Raw genomic sequence first — 22,973 nt, 5'->3', positions numbered from 1 at the left:
GGTCTTACCCTCAGGGAAAACTGATGCAGGTGACTCTCTCCTCCTGAGAAGAGGCCATTTTGTCTGGGAAAATCTGACCAGGGTCAATAATATCTGAGGAGACCCTCCTCAAAACAAACAAACAAACAAAAAAACAGCTCCATGTAGGCAGGGCAAGAAACAGAAAAATAAAACTGAAAAATTCTTTCAAAGAACAGATAGAGAACAAAGCCATCCAGCAAGAAAATCATAGGTAAAAGAGTGAAAAACTGTAGAATAAATTAATTAAGGAAATTAAATGCCTAGATGCCAGCAAAAAATAACACATCCTACTAGGAATTCTACTAGGAATGTCAAAGATACGGCCCAGTCAAAGGAACAAACTAACAATTCAAATGTGATATAGGAGCTGAACATCTAATTCAGGATGTTTGAACAGACATGGAAAATCTCATCAAAAATCAAATCAACAAATTGAGGGAGGATATAAAGAAGGCATTTGGAGAACAAAAAGAGAATATCATCAACACTAGAGTCACACCAAAAACAGCTCTCTTCAATGAAGTATTAATTTTTGGGATTAAAAAGTTGGCACAAACTTTTGAAAATCTTGGCTCCTATAGGTAAAAGCAGATTTAATTGAGCCTACAAACCCAAGGGTGGGAATAGGAAGGCTAGTTCATTAACTCTTTGGGGGAAATAAGTTTTTTTTCCTTAGTAACTTAGCTGTTGGAGATTTCACCATACCAGACCAGCAGAATATGCAGTTCTTTTGGAAAAAAACATGAATGTGAATTCATCTAGGAAAGAAAAAAGGAAATGGAGGGAAGGCTCAACCAAGGGGAAAAGACTGTAGAGTAGGAAGAGCAAGCAGAAAGGTAACAAGTCTGGAGACCACCGAGACACATTTGTTTTCAGAGCTGCTGAAATTCTTACCAATTTTTACAGCGGATGTAAACAGATGCCGCTTTGTCATAGTAGAGACCTTTCTCATATAGTTGGGCTGCTTCTGAAAATTGCTGAGATAATATAAGATTATTAAAAAACTACGATTTTTAATTAAAAAACTAAAAATTATGTATAAGACCACATGAAATTTAGGCAGAGAAAAGAATACCTTCATATTCTCTAATATGGTTCCACAGTCTCTTTTAAGGACCCTACTGGGATGTTTGAGGGCTTGGTTAACCCCTCGGCGAATATCTCCCATTCTAATGGACATCTGGGCTACTCCAGCCAGACACACTTCATCATGTTCCTGGAATTGTAAGACATATTCTAACAAATCGGACTTAAACTTCAAATGATGCATTTCAGCAAGAACAATTAATTCAAATATAAAATGAGTCCAAAAGTTATGGCTTACTTTCACCAATCTTTTCTGATAAGTCTCGAAATTTTGAAATAACATTGAATCTTTTTCCCAGCTAACCATTAAAAAGTTGTGGGGTTTTTTTTCCTTTGAAGGCTAGATCTTTTATGCTTAAGGTCAATATTTTACCCTCTCTTAACATAATACTTTGTATGTATTATACATATAAAATTTAACATAAGAAATAATCTACTGGACTATATAGCATAAATGCTATGAAAAACATTAAGAGAAAAAAACATTTATAAAATTGAGGATTTTTCTAGTAAGCATAATTGAACAAAAAAACCAACTTTTTTAGAATTGTTTAGTTCATTAAAGATAACATTGATAACTAAAGAACTTTTTATATAACTGATCTGAAATGTAATGACAGATTACATTTACCTTTTTTTTTTTCACATGGGCAGGAACTGGGAATAAAACCTAGGTCTCCGGCATGGCAGGTGAGAACTCTGCCTGCTGAGCCACCATGGCCCACCCAACAGACCACATTTTATCTGTAGAAGTATATCCACTAGAATTTTCTGTGATATGAAAATGTTCTTATCTATCCCATCTGTGCTGATCTGAATTTGTTATGTACCCCAGAAAAGCCTATGTACCCCAGAAAAGAATCCTATCTTATGGGGGCAGATTTAATGTTGGCTGGAGCTTTTTGATTAGGTTGTTTCCATGGAGATGTGACCCTGCCTATTCAAGTTGGGTCTTAATCCTCTTGCGGTAGTCCTTTAAAGGACAGACATTTTGAAGAGAGCTCAGAGACAGAATGCCCTAGGGCACACAGAAACCCAGAGACATTTTGGAGAGAAGGGCCAACTGATGTTACCATGTGCCTTCTCAAGTGACAGAGGAACCCAGGCTGTCATTGGCCTTTCTTTAGAGTCAAGGTATATTTCTCTGAATGCCTTAATTTGGACATTTTCATCACATTAGAACTGTAAATCTGTAACCTAATAAATCCCCTTTGTAAAGGCTAATCCATTTCTGGTATACTGCATTCTGGCAGCTTTATTGCAAACCAAAACACTATCCAATATGCTAACAGTCCATGTGACTGCTGAACAATTGAAATAGGGCTGCTGTGACAGAGGAGGTGAATTTTAAATACTATTAATTTTAAATAATTTAATTTAAATAGCCACCATGTAATAATAACTGTGTTTGACAACAAAGATAAAGAATGAACTAAAATAGATGTGCCAAAGAAAATGTCAAAAACCTGAGAAAAATGAGTAAAAGATATGCTCAGGCAATTCATTTAAAAATACACAATTTGCCAATAAATAAATAAATACATGCTAAACTTCATTAATAATTAAATATGTAAAATACAATGAAATGCCTTTTTTGCTTATCAAACTGGTAAAAATAAAGCAATTGATAATAACTAGCATTGCTGAGAAAGTTGAGGAAATGAAATGGACACTATCAGAGGTTTCCGACAGGAGCCTGAATTACTATAGCTTCTTTTGGAGAGCAACTTAGCAATATCAAAAATGAAAAACACACACTTTATGACCTAGAAAACCCACTTGTTAAGAAGAAATCCTTCAGAAATATTATCTTAGGTAGATATTGGTAGAATATTCATTGCAGTGTTGTTGATAATAGAAAGCCACAAAACAAGTGTATTTCGATAAGGGAATATTTTAAATAATTATGGTATATCTGAACAATGGAATACTAAAGTTTTAAAAGATTAAAAAAGATTTATATACATTGACTTGGAAAGACCACAAGAAAAAGCAAGTGGCTGTTTTGTACAGACTGGATATTCAATTCATCTTTGCTAAATGAATGGAAACGAATGATTTCAGTCTAAGTAAAAATCCATATGAGATATATATATTTTATGCTTAGAGAAGAGATTCTGGATGGAAATAGATAAAATCATTACCATTGGTAACCATTAGGGGGTTTGGTGGGAGTGGAGAAATACTGGACTCTCATTTCTCATGTTAATGTGCTTTTGTGATTTTTAAATTCACTACAATGAACATGTATTATTTAAAAATTTTTTCCATGTACTATTTTTGTAATATAAAAGATGTAAAACAGAAAACAAAAATAATTTACAACCTTAACAAGATACCACCTAACTTAAAAACACCAATCTAAATTTCGCTTCTTGAACTATAAAATTCCTGGATTGGGAGGAAGGGTAGCATGGTGGGTAAAGTACAGTGATTTCCTTGTACATCTTTAAAGAATAACACCTGACAGATGAAATGGTAGAAATGAACTCTTATGGACAGGGAATTAACTTTCAAAGCTGTTATTTAAACATTTTTAAAAAGAAAAAGGAAAAGCCTTATGAACATTATAGCTGGCCTGTAAGTGGGAAGGGATGAAACTATTTTCAACCTGAATAAAAGGTCATATTTAGAATGCAATGGAAGCATATCTTTTTCAGACCAATAAACATATTGTCATTTTCAGTTTTTAAGAGTTTAAAGTACTTTAAAATGATTTAACTATATTCTTGCAAAGTTGTAAACAAACAATATCTCATCTGCTAGATACTGAATAAAAATAATACAAATAAGATCATGATCTTTGAAAACAAATCCAAAGATAATTCTGTATGTCTTTATCCAAGGTTACCTTATTATCACCTGTTATTCCTTTCTCATAATGAGCCAAAGCATTTACATAATCACCCCTGAAAGAAAAATGAGTGAATTTCAATATATATTTAAATATGTTAATTACATATAAAGGATTTAAAAGATATTCTTTGCTACTGCATTGTTAAGCTTATAAAAGATGTAATATATAACAAATATATAAGTATTCAGTCCATTATTATTCTGCTACTTTAAAAATAATTTTTAAGTCAGATTATGCTAGACTGTACTTACTTCGTGATATATGAGGCATTTTTGGAAACTAAAATAAATTTTATGGACCACTTTGATTAATTATTTCCTTTAAGGCACTAAATGATAATCATGTTACCATAAAAACTGATGTACTTTCCAAAGGCTAACATTTATAAACAGAATATGTATTGAGAGAATTTAGGTGACTTTTGATTTATTAAAGGGTAGAAGGAACACACTGGATATTATAGTAAAGAGGGCCCTGGGTCCTTAAATTATAAAAAATATTATATAGAGAGACCAAATTGAATTATGGGGGCCCTAATCCTATATAACTGGGAGGTGTCCCTATAAGCAGAAGACACTTGGACATAGATAGAAAAGACAGCCATGTGATAGAGGCAGGGGTTATGCTGCGGACTGCTGGCAAACCAGTTACAGAAGCCTAATGACTTCAGAGGAGGTATGGCCCTGCCAGCACCTTGTTCTGGCCTCCAAAACTGTAAGACAATAAATTTCTGATGCTTAAGCCAAAACAAAACAAAACAAAACAAAACAATGTATATAGACACATAGGTAGATGGATGGATGATATGGATAGACAGAATGGCATAGCAAATTTAGCAAAAGGTTAAAAGTTGGTGGATCTGGATGGAAAGTAAGAACTTAAGGTTATCACGAAAACAATGATGGAACAACATGAGAATCTCAGTAAAGCAACAGAAACTTTAAGAAGGAACCAGGCAGAAACATCCTAGAGTATATTAAGCAGATAATCAAAAAATATTGGCAAAGTCCCCTGAGGGAGGGGAGAAAGAATATAGAACTATTAAACCTTACCATCAGGGAATCCCCTGACACTGTGTCAAACTTTAGGGATATCCAAAGCAATAGGCCATGCCCTCGATTATGAGGCTTACTCCTGTGAAAGCTTATGTACGTAGCGGAGAAGCTTAGACTACCTATAGGTATACCTAAAAGCTACTTCTAGAGGACCTCTGTCATTGCTCAGATGTGGCCTCAGTTTCTAAATCCAACTATGCAAGTGAAATAATTGCCCTTCCCCCCTTGTGGGACATGACATCCAGGGGTGACAGTCTCCCTGGCGATGTGGGAGATGATTCCCAGGGATGAATCTAGACCTGGTGGGATCAACAATTATATCCTGACCAAAATGGGGAAAAGAAATGTAATAAAGTATCAGTGGCAGAGAGAGTTCAAATAGAGTCGAGAGGCTACTCTGGAGGTTACTCTTACACAAGCTTCAGTTAGACCTTGCTATCATAACCTGCCAACCTCCAACCAGAATCATTCCAGCCAATACTAAAGAACACCTAGGGCAATATTTAAGATTCCACAAGGGTTCCATGCACTAGAATAACTTTCCAGAAACCTACAACCTCCAGATGGGTCCCTGGTTCAGATAAGTCCTGGAACTTAGGCCAGCCTCTCCAGAACATCACATAGTTCCATCTCCCTACCCTATATTAGTGACAGACACTTCCAATATAAAAAATTTAGAATTGCCATAGCCCAAACAACCCTAAAGAGAGGTATGGAAAGATCAAAGGTGATGGTGGAGTTATACAGAGAAGATAGGATTAAACAAATATGAATGCTGAATCATTAAATTGATATCTCTTTTAGTCTCCAATATTTTAGAGCAGCTAGAAGTAAAAACCTAAAAGCGTGAAATTGTAGCCCATGTCAAAGTCTGCTATATGTTCTACAACTAATTGTGGTGCTGTGCTTTGAAATTTATGGCTTTTTTGTATATATGTTATTTTCCACAAAAAAAAGAAGGAAAAAAAGTTGATTGTGATGATAAGAAAGTATTTAAGCCCTCTAGCTTCTTATATTCTGGAGGAGCTAGGAGGAAAAATATGAGAGAATCATATGGTAGCCCATGACAAACTCTGGGATCTGTCCTGGAACCACTTGTTGTAGAGTGCTTTGAAAACTATTGCTTTTTTATTTCTTTGCTTTGTATATATGTTATACTATATAATACCATACAATAAAAAAAAGTTTAAAAACAAAAATGAACCCAGCAGAATTATTATTGAGTTGAAGACTCGAATAATAACTGAAAAGAAAAATTCCATAGAGGGAATCAACAGCAGATTGGAGTGGCAGAAGAAACAATCAGTGAACTCAAAAACAAGATGTTAAAATGATTTAGGTGAGGAGCAGAAAAAAAAAGAATGAAAAAAGTGAACAGAGCCTAAGTGAGACACCATCAAGTGTACTAATATATATATATATACCTAATACATATTGGGTATTAATACTAATATATACCAGCATATTAATAATTAATACCAATATATACCAGTATATTAATAATTAATACTAATATATATGGGACTCACAGACAGAGAAGAGAGAAAGGGACAGAAGGAAATAATGGCAGAAAACTTCCCAAATTTAACAAAAGACATTTAAGAAGCCCAACAAACCCTAACAGGATGAACTTGAAGAGAAACATGCCCAGACACATAGTCGTCAAAATACTAAATGCCAAGGACAAGAACAGAGTTCTGAAAACTGCAAGACAAAAGCTGCCTTAGATAAAAGGGAATCTCAATAAGATGAAGCACAGATTTTCCATCAGAAACTATGGACACAAGAAGGCAGTGGAATGAAATATTTAAAGTGCCGAAAGAAAACAATTGCCAACAAAGACTTTTCTATACAATAACACTGTCTTTCAAAATGAGAGATTAACATCTTCCCAGATAAACAAAAGGTGAGGCAGTTCAGCAGTACTAGACTTGCCCTACAGGCAATGCTAAAGGGGGGTTCCTCAGAATGAAAGGAGAGGACACAAGACAGTAGATTGAAGCAATATAAAAAAAACAGACCCTCAGTAAAGTAAACGGATGTGTAACTATAAATGTCAGTAATACTGTGGGGTATTTTGTGGCATATAACTCTACTTTTTACTTCTTACATTTATAAAATGCAAACTCTTAAAATGTTACTGATAAATCTATGGTTTTGGATATACAATGTATGTCCTTATACATACAATATATAAGGATATAATCTGTACAACAAAAAAGTATGGGGAAAGGAGGGTGTTATAGTTTGCTAGTTGCCTGAATGCAACACACCAGAGATGGATTGGCTTTTAATAAAAGGGGATTTATTTCATTAGTTCTTCAGAGGAAAGGCAGCTAACTTTCATTTGAGGTTCTTTCTTATGTGGGAAGGCTCAGGGTAATCTCTGCTGGCCTTCTCTCCAGGCCTCTGGGTTCCAATAACTTTCCCCAGGGTGATTTCTTTCTGCATCGCCAAAGGCCTGGGCTGAGCTGCGAGTGCTGAGATGAGATATACTGAGCTGCTTGGGTTGTGCTATGTTGAACTCTCTCATTTAAGCACCAGCCAATTAAGTCAAACATCATTCATTGCAGCAGGCATGCCTCCTAGCTGACTGCAGATGTAATCAGCAACAGATGAGGTTCATGCACTATTGGCTCATGTCCACAGCAACAGAACTAGGTTTCTTCACCTGGCCAAGTTGACAACTGAATCTAACTACCACAGAGGGGTACAGGAACAGTGTGTATACTATTGAAATTGAGTTGGTATCAAAAGAAATGTGCTTGTTACAGATTTAGGATGTTAAATTTAAGCCCCATGGTAACCGCAAAAAATATATATGAACGATATATACAGAAGGAAGTGAGAAGAGACTCAAAATGGTATACTACCCAAAATTGAAATAAGTATGAAAATAGACATTAATGGAAGAATTAAGGACAATACCAAATAGGAAATGGTAGAAGAAATTCCTTCTGCATTATCAGTAGTTACTTTAAATATAAAGGGATTAAACTCTCCAGTTAAAAGGTGAAGATGGTTAGAATATATAAAAAATAATGAAATTATACAATGTATCTTCTCCAACCACAATGGAATAAGACTAAAATCAATAACAGAAGAACTGGAAATTCACAAATACGTGGAAATTAAACAACACATTCTTAAACAAATTAGTCTAATCCCAGATTGGAAACCTAAGTGCCTCCTGATTTGGCTGGCTGGTTCTCCTTTGACTTAATCAAAGGGTGATTTGGATGCATAATGAAATACTGTTGAAATTAAGCACAGGTGTATAGTAGGGTCTTAGGTATCAAAATTAGCAGCTGGTCGCTGCTGGGACATTTGATAATAATGACATATATCTGGTTAATTACTATTATCCCAAGGAAAATTTTCCTGATGGGTGGGGGACAGGGTGGGTATATAGATCAGAGGTCAATGTATGGAAAGCAGAGAAAAGTTTAGGAATTGGTGGTTTCATGGTCAAGTGTTGAGCAGAAAGAGTGAAAATGAAACAACAAAGCATAGGGCTCTCAAATGTTATGAGCTCATCTGACCAGAATGAGACAAATTTCAAAAGAGTCTGCTATGGAAGTTTCTATTGCCCTGAAAGAAGTGAAAATTGAAGTCTTCTGGATGGACTGAGTGCTTACTGGGGTGACTGTGCTCTGATGAGATATGGTGGGTCATCTCCCAATGCAGTGACCCTTTTCTCTTCAGCACTCAAGTTTTTTGTACTCAAACATCCAGTCACCCTCAGGAGGAGCTAGTGGGGCCTTGTCATTATGTTATGAACTAAGATTCTAATTTGTCCTTTCTAACATGGTTTTCTTTGTAAGGGGCAGAAATGTGGCAAATTTAAATCAAGGCTGACTAAGAAGAAACAAAATATCCAAAAAGTGTTAATTTACAGAATGGAAAATTTAAAATAGGGCATTCTAGCTGGAAATAAAAAAGAATTTCTTTGATAAGACAATTTCTACATCTATAATTTCTGAGTCCATATTCTCAATGAATCCAAAGTCTATTTGAAAATAAAGTGGGAATTGTATAAAAAAAAGCTTTTTTTTAAAAAAATCAAATGTTAGAACCATATTTTCTTTGATCAATGACCAAAATTTTTCCACACTTTAATATTTTTTGAAGTTAGAATGTATCTTATATTAAATATCAAAAGAAATTGTCCAGCTGTCAAAGTCATGATATAGTTGTCATTGCACATACCCATGTGAACTATATTTGTGAAGAAGTTAATCATTTATTGTCTCGACAGGTATTTACTTTGGTAGCAACAACCATAGCTGACTGTTAACTTAAAACTAAATCCAGGTAGCCTCTAAAATTACACCTTAACGCAACTTTGAAATAAGGCTTAAGAATACTACAACAATTATAAGCACTAGAAAATTCTAAATTTCTCAGAATGGATCATGGAATTTCCAGAAGTAGGAGAGATTCATGAAGCCTATTCATACACCATAAAAAATTAGTACTCAGGCACTGAATATCATTCTGTGAAAAGATTCTGGCTTGACTTTCAGTTGTCTAATCTCTATTCATTTGCAAACCAGTTTAAAGAAAGCTGCAATTTTAAAACTGAACATAAAGACCAAACAGTTATTTTTCACTATGTCTTGAAATGACATTGCAAATCCCAAGGTGTTAAAAGAGGTCAAGATCATGAATGTTGGTTATGAAAAGCAGTGTGCTACCCTGATACTATATTGAACTGCTGATGGCCAGTCAGTACAACATTAAGATTCTAAATGTAGAAAAGGCCTAGACTCAAACTTAGATTTTGGTACTGAAAAAAAAGTGGATAAATGTCAGGATAAGACATCATCAGTTAGAAAAACAATTTTTGATGTACATTTAATACTGTCCTCCCCTCCCCACTGAAAAGCAATATTAAATCAGTAGAGGGCCTAATAATTAATGGCGGTTTAGAATTGAAGATATGCTGTAAGTAGCTACTGATTGAAACATACAAAGACAAGAACTTACATGAACTCAAGCTGAATAGCATATTCTTTCGATATAAATGGTATTTGATCTGGGGCCAAACGCTTTGCCAATTGTAGAGCACTGTCCCAATGCTGTAAATCCCTTCTCATCTGTTAGGAAGAAAGAGAACTTAATTTTAAATGAGCAAATTAGTGTGCAAAGTCACATATAGTGCCAGTTTTTTTTTTTTTTTTTTTAAAGGAAGGAAAGACAGAGAAGGAAGGAAGGATGGAAGGAAGGAAAGGAGGAAGAAAGGGAAACATTTTTAAACATTTTCTTGTTTTATTATATTTTGTTTGTTTGTTTGTTTTTTTACATGGGCTGGGGCCGGGAATCGAACCGGGGTCCTCCGGCACGGCAGGCAAGCACTCTTGCCCGCTGAGCCACCGCGGCCCGCCCTATAGTGCCAGTTTTAATAAAAGTAATTATAAAAACTTTTTTATCTATTCTGCCAGTCTATATCTTTCGATAGAAGTTTAATCCATTAACATTTAATGTTATTCCTGTAAAGGCAGTACTTTCTTCTACCATTTTGTCTTTTGGATTTTATATGTCATATCTAATTTTTTTCTCTTTTTATGTTTACTGATGGTCTTCATTACTACACTCTTTTCCAGACCTCTCTCTCCTGCCTTTTCCTATCTGCCTGTAGAGCTCCCTCTAGTATTTCTTGTAGGGCTAGTCTCTTAATAACAAATTTTCTGTTATGTATTTGTCAGAAACTATTTTAATCTCCTGCTTGTTTTTGAAGGACAGTTTTGCTGGTTATAGAATTCACAGTTGGCAGTTTTTCTCTTTCAGAATCTTAAATACATCCTACTGTTGCCTTCTCACCTCCATGGTTTCTGCTGAGAAATCTACACATAATTCTTATTAAAGCTTCCCTTGTATGTGATGGATGGCTTTTCTCTTGCTGTTTTCAGAATTCTCTCTTCATCTTTGACATTTGACAATCTGATTAGTAAGTGTCTTGGAGTATGTCTCTTGGATCTATTTTTATTGGGGTATACTGTACTTCTTGGATCTGTAATTTTATGTTTTTCATAAGAGATGGGAAATTTTCAGTGATTATTTCTTCCAGTAGTTTTTCTGCTCCTTCTCCTTTCTGGAACACTCACAACATATATATTCATGCATTTCATGTTGTCATTCAATTCTGAGGCCTAGCTCATATTTTTCCATTTTTTTCCCTATATTTTCTTTTGTGTGTCAGATTTCAGATGTCCAGTCCTCTAGTTCATTAATTCTTTCTTCTGCCTCTTCAAATCTATTGTTGTAGGTTTCCACTGTTTTTTTTTCATCTCTTCTATCATGCCTTTCATTTCCATAATTTGTGATTTGTTTCTTCAAACTTTCGACTTCTTCTTTATGCTTTTCCAATGTGTTCTTTAGATTTGCCTTCAACTCCTTGATTCGATTTTTGATGTGATTTTGCATGTCTCTTTGGACATCCTGAATTAGTTGTTTCAAATCCTGTATTTCATTTTGAAGTGTTGGTTTGCTCTTTTGAATGGGCCATATCTTTGATTTTCCTAGTATGACTTGTTATTTTTTGCTGGCATCTAGGCATTTGATTTCCTTAATTAGTTTATTCTGGAGGTTATTTTCACTCTTTTACCCTGGGTTTTCTTGTTGGATGGCTTTGTTCTCTATCTGTTCTTTGACATTCAGTTCAACTTATTCTAGCCCTCTAGCACAAGTTCTGTTTAATCAGAATTTTTCTGTTCTTTTTTTTCTGTTTCATGCCCTGCCTATATGGGGCCTTTTTTTGAGGATGATCTGCTCAGTTACTATCAACCCCAGTCAGATTTTCCCAGACCAGACAGGCCCTCACCTCAGGAGAGTAGCTAGCAGCAGTTTTCCCTGAGGATGAGACCCAGCAGGTTGTCAGACTTTCCTCTGAAGCCTTTAGAGTCTGTGCTTTTCCTATCCTGCTCAGCATGTAGCACCTGTCTACCCATGGCTTCCCACCAGCTTAAAGTGATGCAGTACCTTTAATTTCAGCAGACATTCCCTACCAGGGGTATGATTGAGACAGAAGTGAGATAGCAGGTGGGCTTTGACTGCGTCTGTTTTCTAGCCCCTGGGGCATGAATTCCTTGAAGGAGGGATTTCACTTGAGGTGGACCTTCTCCCCCTTTTCTTGGGGAAGATATGCCCTTTAGGGAATTAATCCCTTTCACTCGACTAGTTACTTTATCTCTGAGATATGCCTTAGTTCCGCCTTCATCTGGGGAAGTGCTGGATCCCAAGAGTGCTTGCAGTTCTATCTAAAGAGCTGTTAAGAAACAAAAAAAAAAAGGAAAAAAACCTTTCCAGAGCTGGATCTCCCACTCTTCAGGTTTGCCAATCAAGAGCTTCGGTTGGTATGTAGCTCTATGTATCTCTAGGCTCTTTATACCCCCTTTTCTTAGGGTCTAGCCCTTTTCCAGTATTTTGTGCTGTCCAAATCAAAAGGCCTCTTCAACACTCCCCCCCACCGCCTGTCAGACCCACTCCTTCTCTGCTGGGGCAAAAACTTCTAGTTCCTTTATTGCTTATTACAGGTTTATTCATACTGAGGGCCTGTTTTCAGTAATCAGAATTTATGAATTAAATCCACAACTGGAGCTTGGTTGGGCTTAGCCCTTGTTACTACTAAAGTCTATCCTTGGGGAACCAGTCTGCTGTGCTCACAGGGGTGGGGCACCGGCCTCTGTGGCTTGGGGACTTACAGTTCTGTGTGGGATCTCAGTCGTTCCACCAATTCCAGACTGGTGTACACTGTGTGTCTGGTCACAGATGTAGCCTTGGCAGTAGTTCTGTACCGTTACTGGCTATTTACTAGTTGCTCTGGAGGACGAACTAAATTCCACACCTTACTGTGCCACCATCTTGCCCCACCTCCCAATTATTAAAACTTTTTGTTTAAATAAAACTTGAGCTTTTGGCAAGAATAATATATTATTATAGCATGCATTCTTAACAGGTATGGTAGAGCCTCCAAGAGGGCGAAAATTGGCTTATGGGGGCAAAAGAATCTTAGCTATTACAATGGTTTGTGGTCCTCCAAAGCACAAGCCTATTCAACAAAATCTTATTTATTAGTATTTTTTTTTTTCAGTAGGGAGAAATGAAATTTAAGTTAATACAAGTGATCAATTAAATTAAAATTAATATTCTTGCCCTAGAGGGGAGATAATAAAAAATGGTTGAGAAACACCATACTATAGGAATTGATATTATTTTCTTAGACAATCTGAAGCTATATCACAAACACGCATAATAGCAAATATAAATGAAGTATGAACTTGTCTTTCTCTCTGAATTATGCCTTTTAACCATATCTGGTTCAAAATTCCAAATATCAACTAATCATTAAAGAATCTTTACAGTACTTTCATCATTTAATTCCTCAGGAAATGTGAATAAACAATGGCTAACATTTTCTGAGTTCTTATTCTTGGCCAGTACTATTACAGGGCATTGGCTTATTTACTTTTTTACTGAACCTTTTCTTGACCGCATTTTAGAGATGCAGAAACTGAGGCAAAGAGAGGCTAAGTTTTGTACATGAGGTTATACAGCTACTGGGAGTGCTGGGCAGCAGGGCTCTGCCACTGACCTCTTTACCTCACTAGCTCATTAGCCTTCAAAGAGAGCTTAAAGAAAAGACAAAATACAATCCTCCCTCATCATTCTGAAGTCACTAACTCAAAGCTTTTATAAATATTGCAGCACATGGCCAGTGTACACAGATAAATGCAGAGGAGAAAGATGACGTGTTCCCTCATTTGTGGCAGTCCTGTTCCTATGTCAGCAGGAACCAGTTCAAGTTGTGAAAATTCCTCAGGGTGTTCACAATTATCTCAATGAATATGGTCAAATTATCTAACATTTTTAAAAAACAAATTAATTTAGTTAATTGTTATAGAACAATCTGAGAAAGCTACAAAATTAATGGCAACTATTTTCCAAAATAATCTCCCTTTACATGGTTAATAAAAATGCTAGTTGAAGGGGGAATAAGATTTAAGAATGACAGTCGCTACCATTTTTGCGTCTTTAGTTCGTCAGACATTGTGCTAAAATATCTAATCTCATGTTAAAATCTTCACAACAATCCTGTGGGCTAGATATGGATTGAATCCTTCCTTTAAAGAACCTAGATCTAGACTTAGAAGGACTAAATAAATTGTCCAAGGCTACAGAGTTTGGAGTTGAACCCAGCTGTGTATGGCTCTAAAGTGATGTTCTTTTTTTTTTGTATTTTAAAAGTCCATGTTCTTAATCATAATTCTCTATCACCTAGCCTCCTTTCTTTCCGGCCCTTGACCTTGATCATTCCCTCTGTCCTAGACCCTCTTCTGCAATGCTCACCTCTAAGAAAACTAGGGGTAGTACACTAGTCCTCTCACCCATTCTTAGTATACAAGAGAATTTCATTTAAAAAGTAAAAGATAAATGCACCTCTGGTTTTCCATCTCAAAAATAAAGAAAATAACAGTACCTATTCTGATAGGATTGTTTTGAGAGTGAAATGAGTTAATCAATGTCAAGTGCTTAGAGCAGTGTCTGGCACATTTAGAGCAGTCACTAAATGTTGGTGGTTTTTATTTGTACACATTTTTGTAAGGTGCACAATCTGTCCTCTTTGGACATATTTAGACTTTAAATTATTTGGTACTATAACAATAACCACCCTTTTATTCCTCCACAGAATACAAAATGAAGAAAAATATTTTTGGCTATTTTTTACTATGTTTGAATTCAAATCTTAAAGCTGAAAAGTCTACATTCAGGGAGCATGTGGTGTCTGGTGCTGAGAAATCTGAACTCTACAAAGGGTTGATCCTGTCCTTGCATGCTTTTCTTCCCACCCATATTTGCTGTCATACCTCCAGGGCGGCAACAGGACAGCCGGATGCCAGGTACAGGTCTTGAGCCAGGTTGAAATCATTAGTAAACATGGCAAGATGTCCTGCCAAAAGGTTGTGATCCTCTATTCCCTATAAATAAAAGATTTCTGATGAGAAGAAAAGACTAGGGTTTACTTTTTTAAAAAAGATTTTGCTTAGCAGGAAGTAATAATGTTCCATCCATCTGCTTGTGCAGAAGTTAGGTAAAATTCATGACAGAAATAATACTTCTTTAAATATTAATCTGGTAATTTTCATAAAATGTTGTTACCTTTATTTGCTCCAATGACATCACCATTCCAACATTTCCAACTGTCCGATAAACACGAATTGCGAAGTCCACTTCCATGTGATGCAGACAAGCTCCGGCCAACTGGTTCCAGGCAGCCTTATCATTCAGAATCTTGCACATCTCCCAGGCATCAGAAAACCTAAGATTCAAGTACATACATTAATCAGATAACTCTACTTGCCACCTAGTAGGCTGTTTTCAGATTATATATAATTTAAAATCATGTGCTAGATACATTTTGCCAAACATTTCTCAGCCTGTCATTTTCATCTGCATGTAATGAAAAGATACAGAAGCTTCTCTTCCTCGTATGTACAGATATTTTCTCTTGAATTTCCCTTATTAATCTGAATTTTTTCTTTGTAACCAACCTCCCTTCCAAGAAATCCCACGACTTTAAGAAAACGGAATAAACTAAGTATTTATTTTTAATTTGTTTTGTTTTACTTCACACATAGACGAAATTTTTTTTTCTCGCATCCATCTAGTAAAATTAGTATTCTATTCCTAGTAAATCCAGTCAGCTACCTGTTTTGTGAGTAGAGTTTTGAGTGGAAGGAAGCCAGCCCGTTCATTTGTGCAATACAATATGGTAGCTTTTGTACTACAACAGCAAAGATTTATAGTTGTGATGGAGATACCAGGGCCAACAAGACCTGAAATATTTACCATCTGGACCATTGTTCATATTTTAAATCATGAACATAAAGGCCAATTAAACTTTTGTGGAATTACTACATTGGTGAATCCATCCATCCAACAGAGGTTTAATGAGTACCTATTAGGTGCCAGGTACCGTGCAAGGAACCAAGATGCAAAGATAAAACACACAGTTGCTGTCTTTGAGGCTATCATAATGAAGGTAGAAAAGAAAGATCAGTAGACAGATGATTGCAACATAACATGGCAGAGGTAATGGAGTACTTACAATACATGTATTTTTGTACTAAGTGCTTTGCATGAATTCTCTCCTGAATTACCTTAACAACCCTATCCACTAATTAATATTATTGTTCCTTCTTTACAGATGAGGAAACCAAGACTTGGACACCTTAAAGGATTGGCCCAAGTCACACATTAGCAGGTGGTAAAATGTTCTAATGCACTATTTATACCTCATCCTGGACGTGAGGCAACAGACCAGAAAGGACCTCAACCCTGCCTGCCAGTGCTGGTAGGGGAGTCAGGGAAGGCTTCCTGGAGAAAGGAAGGGCTTTGATGAAGGAAGATTGAAGAGTCACTATTTACAGAGTTAGGGAAGGGCATTCCAGGAAGTGGAAGTAGTATGTGCTAAAGCAAAGAGTCATGGAAAAAATGTAATTGAAGTAGTCAGTGGAATAGAGGAGTTCAAAGTGGGGGCAGTTGAGGCTGTTATTAAATCAAGTGCCTAGTATGTCATGCCAAGGTCCTGAGAAATTTGGATTTTCCCTAAAGGCAAAACGAAAGTCACTGAAAGATTTTCAGCAGAGGAAGAAAGGATCAGATTCATAATTTTAAAAGTGTGAGAAGAAAAGTTGAGATTGTTGTGAGGCTAGCAGTCGAGAGGAGAGTCAGGAGGTGACTGCATTATTCCAGGTGAGAGATGGTGAGGGTCTGAGCTGTTAGAGGGGAATACATGAAGAGAAAAGGATCTGATGTGTGTGTCCGTGTGTACATGTGTGTGTTGTATGCTGGGTAAGATGATGAGTTCAGTTTTAGACAGGGCGAGTTTGAGGAGCTCGTGGACTGATAAGTTATAAATACAAGTCCCAAGCTGAATACAAAGATTTTGGAGACAGCTTCATATAGATAGTAATCAAAACTGTGTAAGTCGAGGAGATCAGGGAGGAAGAACAGAGGAGAAAAGAAGGAAGCTCATGGGACCCAAGGGACAGCAACATTTAAGAGATGGGCAGAAGAAGAACCACAGAGCAATTCAGAGTGCCCCAAAGAGGTAAGAGAAAAAAAGCAGGAAAATAAAAATCTTAGGCAAGACAAGATCAACCTTCATTAGGATGAAATCAAGATATTTATTAAAATTAAGTTTATTAACATTTCAAAATAGGTGAACTATTTGTGTGCTTTGATACCTTTTTGTTTGAAAGGACTTTTCTTGCAATAAAGCACCAATAGAATCTGACAACAATATTTCCTTTAGAATGTGTATATATTTTCATATCTGTTATCTTGTCTGAGCGTGGGATTTCATCTTCAAAACCTCAAAAGCAAATGAGACATTCCAAGAGAATTTTTTAAACCCTACCTTTTTAGCATTAAAGTCTGTGCCAGCATTTGTCTCAGTTCATTAGGTCCCACATCCTTTAAACTGTCAAGGAAGCTGTGGGTGCTAAGGTAGATGTTGTTTATTTTTCCACTCTGTGTCTGGCAGGTCAACTCTCCATTATATAACAGCAAAGGTTTATGAGAGAAGGGAACTTTGGTTCCACCAGCCAAAATGACCTTGGATCCTATATTGTGAAACAGACATTGTAATGCTGACACAGCTATTACTCTGAACAAACATCAGAAAGGAATGTTTTAATTTCATCGCAACAGAAATTCATTTATTAACAAACGTACATAGAAGTGTTAAAGTACCTTGTATAGTGTCCTTGTGAAAGACATAAGTGTACACCTTATCATCATCGTAAGCAATAAATACACCTTTATCCATTGGCCAGTTTTCCCAAAGAACACCTTTAATGGTTGGTGAAAAATCCGGAATCTCATAAGTAGCATCATTAACCTACAAAATAGGAATTTAAAGGTTTTTCCCAGGTCCTACTTAAATCAATATCATGTGGCATGGTAGTAGTCTGTTTGCAGCCATAGCTGACATAGTTAACCAACTCATAGTCAACCTAACAACACTCCATCCACAACAGGAAGGAAATTTTCTTTTCCCATTTATAATCCAAGTCTGGCTTGAAAAAACTAGTTATATGGCACATCAGAGGTTTTATCTTAAATTTAGTGAATTTGTAGGAAAAATTAAAAGCCTAGACACAAAGGGTCAGGTTAAGAAGAAAAAGGTGAAGCTGCTCAAGACAAAGAAATTTAGGCCATGAACATTCATGTGTCTAGAAAATTTTCAATAATCCTGAATAGAGAAATGCTCTAATTTGGGAAAAAATAGAAATTAATTCATAAATGATTGAATTTGAAACTTAATTCCACTGTGAATGTTTTATTTCAAGGACTTCTCTGTCATGCATTGCAATAAACATAAAATACACTATTAAAGCAATATAAGCTATTTTAAAAAATCAATCCATGTAATTCCTATAAACTCAGAAAGATAAGCATAGGCTTAAGCATATGCTGAATGGTGAGCTGAGAAATGCCTGCCTCCTCCCTACTCTGTTTTCCCTCATATAAGAAGAAAATATTAAATTCCTGCAAATAATAAGTAATACTATAGAGCTGTGCTGGCAATACGGTAGCTGCTAATCACGTGTAGCTATTGACTGATACGTGCTTTGCTTGAATTGAGACACATCAGATTTCAAAGACTTAGATATAAACGGATGTAAAACATTTCAATTTTTATACTGATTACATGTTGAAATGATAATACTGGGTTAAATAGAATATATTATCAGTGTTCTCAAATTGATTACAGTGATGATTACACAACTCTGTGATTATACCAAGAGCCATTAACTTTTACACTTTGGATGGATTTTATGATAAATATATTAAAAATAAATATATATATATAATAAAAATAATTTCACCAGTTTCTTTTCACCTTTTTTGTGTGTGTAGCTACTAAAAAATTTTAAATTACATATGTGTCTCACATTATATTTCTATTGGCCATATGCTGTTTACCAGGTATTGTACTAATTACTTCCACATATTTAATTCTAACCTCACATCCTACAAGATAAATACTATTATTATCATCCCTTTTTACAAATGAGTAGAGAGGCATGGAAAATTTCACACAAAATAACATGGCTAATAAGATAAAGAGCCAGGGTTTGATTGCACAGTCTGGCTCCAGAGTCTGGTTCTTAACCACTATTTTATACAAACTCTTAGTTTGTACAGATGAACACAGAAGTGCCAGTAGACTGGTGGCAGAAGAAAGAAGGTGTAAGCATTTGTTGAAGGCTTATTATATGACAGACACTGTACTAAAAGCTTTACATGCATTATCCCTTTTAATTTTCATGTAGCAACGCTATAAGGTAAGTTCTAGAACTATCTCCATGTTATAGGTGAGGAAACTGGGAAACTCAACAAATTGAGAGCTATGGAGGAAAACACCCTGGGTTCAGACTATTCATGTCACTTGCTGGTTATGTGGACAAATTACTTATTTTCTCTATGTCTTAGTTTCTTCAGCTATAAAATGGCAATGAGTATTTATCTCTGGGATTGCTGTAAGGATTAAAGGAGATCATTGATATAAGTAACAAGTACTCAAAAATGAGTCCACAAAAATGCTAGTTGTTATCATGACTAATCTTAATAAACCCAGGTATGTCTGTCTGTCTGTAAAGTCCATGCATTTAATGACTGCACTCTATCGCCTCTCGAGGGCAACATTTGTATGGATTTTCTAGAACAACAGCAAGTCATATTGTATGGTCATATAGGGAGTGATGGGGTACAAAGTTGTTTTCTTAAGGCATTGATAAAAAAAAGAAGTCCTCTTTCTCAATTCCAATCTACAAAAAGTGTCACTTTCCTTACCACCTTACATAGTGAGGAAAAATATGTTGGGTAAATATGCATATGAAGGGAAAATGCAAGTAAATATAAGAATTTTAAAGAGGAACCGGTTGTCTGAAGAGTTATTTCCATATATGTACATCATGGGGGAAATGCTTTCCTCAAATTTTTTAAAGTTGAGTGGAAAATTAAGCTGAAAAGCACACTGACAGGGTAGGTGCTAAAAATTCATGAAAACGCACAGAGCTCTAATACAAAAGCATTTACACATCCTTCTCTGTCCTAGACAATGGGGAAGGCTGTGGCACCACAAGCCCTTCTTTTCATTCCCTGCCAAGCTGGCTTTACATGGAGAAAAAAGATTGGGTATAATTTAAAGGAGCAATCTACTCCCATGGGAACTACACTCCTCTGATACCTTGCCCCAAACATCTAAAATTCTAGCCTACTAATGAGATCTAAATGTGGATAAAAGCAAATACCCATTCTATGTTGGGCTGGGGAGAATTTGTGCTATCAGTTATCCTTTAGTGTGAATTTTTTCTTTGACTAGGTTTTTTTCCAAATACTTAGCTAGGCTGCAGTAAGAGTTGGGAAAGGGAATGGGGGTGTGCAGGAAGACCTAAGAGATAATTCTGGAGGGTTGAAGGGTAGGGCAGAATAGCTCAAGAGGGCAGGGTTTTAACTAATATCTGCTAAATAGCTGCCCTGTGCCTGATAATGTGTTTGGAAAAAATCAACTCACCTGAAGCCTTAACCTATGCCACGAAGGAGGTCATATTAGCCTCTTTAACAGAAAGTACCAAGAAAAAGAGAACTGCAAAAGGAGAAAAAGAAGTGGAATTTTGCATAAATAATCTAGGCGCTTCCATGGAAATCTGTCATATTTGTCAAAGAAGAAAAGGAAGGGGAGGGAGAAAAGGAGGGAGGAGGGAAGAAAGAAAAGGTGGTCTTAGTATTAAGAAAAACATAGATGTTCTAGTTTGCTACTGCCAGAATGCAACACACCAGAGATGGATTGGCTTTTAATAAAAGGGGATTTATTTCATTAGTTCTTCAGAGGAAAGGCAGCTAACTTTCATTTGAGGTTCTTTCTTGCGTGGGAAGGCTCAGGGTAATCTCTGCTGGCCTTCTCTCCAGGCCTCTGGGTTCCAATAACTTTCCCCAGGGTGATTTCTTTCTGCATCGCCAAAGGCCTGGGCTGAGCTGCTTGTGCTGAGATGAGATATACTGAGCTGCTTGGGTTGTGCTATGTTGAACTCTCTCATTTAAGCACCAGCCAATTAAGTCAAACATCATTCATTGCAGCAGGCATGCCTCCTAGCTGACTGCAGATGTAATCAGCAACAGATGAGATTCACGCACCATTGGCTCATGTCCACAGCAACAGAACTAGGTTCTTCACCTGGCCAAGTGACACTTGAATCTAACTACCACAGGAGGGGATGGAAAGCTGTCTTCATTGAATGGATACTAAGGTGAAGCACAGACACCTGGGGAACAGTTCTTAAGTCTGGGTCCAAGTGTAGCTGTAGGCAACCTCTAAAGAGTATGTACAGGGGGCTGTGTAAATTGTGGTCACGAACATACTAAACTAACTGGATAGTATGTAGTAATCCAAGTATAGGTGTCTTAGTTTCCTGGCTGCTAAAACAAATACTATACAATGGATCGTCTTAAGTAAGAGGAATTTATTGGTTTATGCTTTTGAGGCTAGAAGAAGTTCAAAACTGAGGCTTCAGCAGGACAATACTTTCTCCCTGAGGAATGGGCTGTCTGGCTGCTGGTGATCCTTGGTCCTTGGCTTTTCCATCACAGGGGAATACACATGGAGGCATTGTTTTCTTTCTCTTCTGGGTTCTGCTGGCATACAGCTCCTGGCTGTTACCCATGACTTCTTCCATGTCAAATTTCCTTTGCTTATAAGGACTTCAGAGTAGGGTTACAGGAAGATGGCGGAATAGGATAGATAGAGTTCACCCCTGCTCCAGGAAACAGCAAGACAAGGGACAGGAAGGCAACTGAGTGTAAGTGACTTGGGAGAGTCTTTTGTACCACATAGGGAGGCCCTGGTCACAGAAGCTGAGGAACTGAGAAGCAGAGAACCAGAGACCATCCAGCTAGTGCACACAACCTAACGTGGAAGCCCAGAGCCCTCAGTAGTTTCAGACAGGGAGACAGACACTAGGAAATAAGCCAAGCCACATTCTGTGAACATACTACCCTTACTGGCACAGTCCCGTGACCCACTCCATATCCCACGTACCCACGCCCCTCCCCGCATTCCAATTGCTCCTGACCCACCAACCCCATCCCAAACCCCCACCCCAAGTGAGTGCAATGCCTACTTCAGCCCAATCCACTTCTGCAAAAGTACAGTCTTGCCCCAGCCCTCCCGAGACCTACCTCCCCATTCCTGCTCTCTGTAGGCAATCATCAGCGCATAAAGACTGTGGGCACTTACCTCTGTACCCAGGCTACACCACCCTACAGCCCATACAGTTGTGCAAACCCCCCGTGCCCCACTGAGCTCTTCGCACATGTACTTCAGTTTATGGCCCTTTCAGATCTGCGCATATGCACACCCCCCAGCTTGCAACAGATGGCTGCCCTGAGCTCTGTACATGTGCACAGAGGGCCCCATGCCCTAGACCAGTGCACACCAGGGCCATGACCCTCAGATCTGTGTACCCGCACAACCACATCTTCCCCACCTGGGGCAGCCATGCTCCAAGCACCAGCACAGCACCCCCAACCTGCACCTATACCAGCCACAATGAATGCATCACCGTACTGCTGTGCTCTGCCCAGAGCCCTACATTTCACAACCATCCCGCAAATAAAAGGCTTTACACTACTGAAGGAAATTAACCTCCAAAGTAAACATGTAAAAGATATTTACGTGCCACAAAGGCAGCAGCAGATCACTAAGCATATCATGATGCAGACATAGTTCAGCCTAAAGACCAAATTAAAAGACCAGAGGAGACACAGACATTGGAACAACTAATCAAAGATGTTCATATAATGCTTCTAAATAAAATAAATGGGATTGCTGATGACATAAAGGAGATCAAGAAGACACTACAAGAGTATAAAGAGGAATTTGAAAG

The 22,973-nt window shown here is 37.1% G+C and overlaps 1 protein-coding gene across 9 annotated transcripts in view; it reads right to left on the bottom strand.

Annotated features, from left to right (window-relative positions):
* The window catches only part of WDR19 (WD repeat domain 19), a 202,483-nt gene that overhangs the window by 60,807 nt on the left and 118,703 nt on the right, over nt 1-22,973 (bottom strand). For 7 of the 9 annotated variants that reach the window (XR_013165826.1, XM_077136609.1, XM_077136612.1 and 4 more), the window contains 8 exons: nt 17,776-17,923; nt 17,441-17,645; nt 15,178-15,337; nt 14,886-14,996; nt 10,009-10,118; nt 3,959-4,016; nt 1,097-1,237; nt 916-1,025 (listed from right to left, as the gene is read on the bottom strand). Coding sequence is in view for 8 of the 9 variants with exons in the window: in XM_077136609.1 (XP_076992724.1) it covers nt 916-1,025; nt 1,097-1,237; nt 3,959-4,016; nt 10,009-10,118; nt 14,886-14,996; nt 15,178-15,337; nt 17,441-17,645; nt 17,776-17,923 (1,043 nt within the window). In the remaining variant the exon portion in view is untranslated. The remainder of the gene's footprint in view (nt 1-915; nt 1,026-1,096; nt 1,238-3,958; nt 4,017-10,008; nt 10,119-14,885; nt 14,997-15,177; nt 15,338-17,440; nt 17,646-17,775; nt 17,924-22,973) is intronic. The other 2 variants (XM_077136608.1, XM_077136611.1) reach the window with 1 other exon arrangement.

Source organism: Tamandua tetradactyla, chromosome 19, assembly GCF_023851605.1.
Source record: "Tamandua tetradactyla isolate mTamTet1 chromosome 19, mTamTet1.pri, whole genome shotgun sequence".
Classification (NCBI taxonomy): Eukaryota; Metazoa; Chordata; class Mammalia; order Pilosa; family Myrmecophagidae; genus Tamandua; species Tamandua tetradactyla.
Note: the sequence above shows the minus strand (reverse complement) of the source record. Positions and strands in the feature narration are given on the sequence as shown.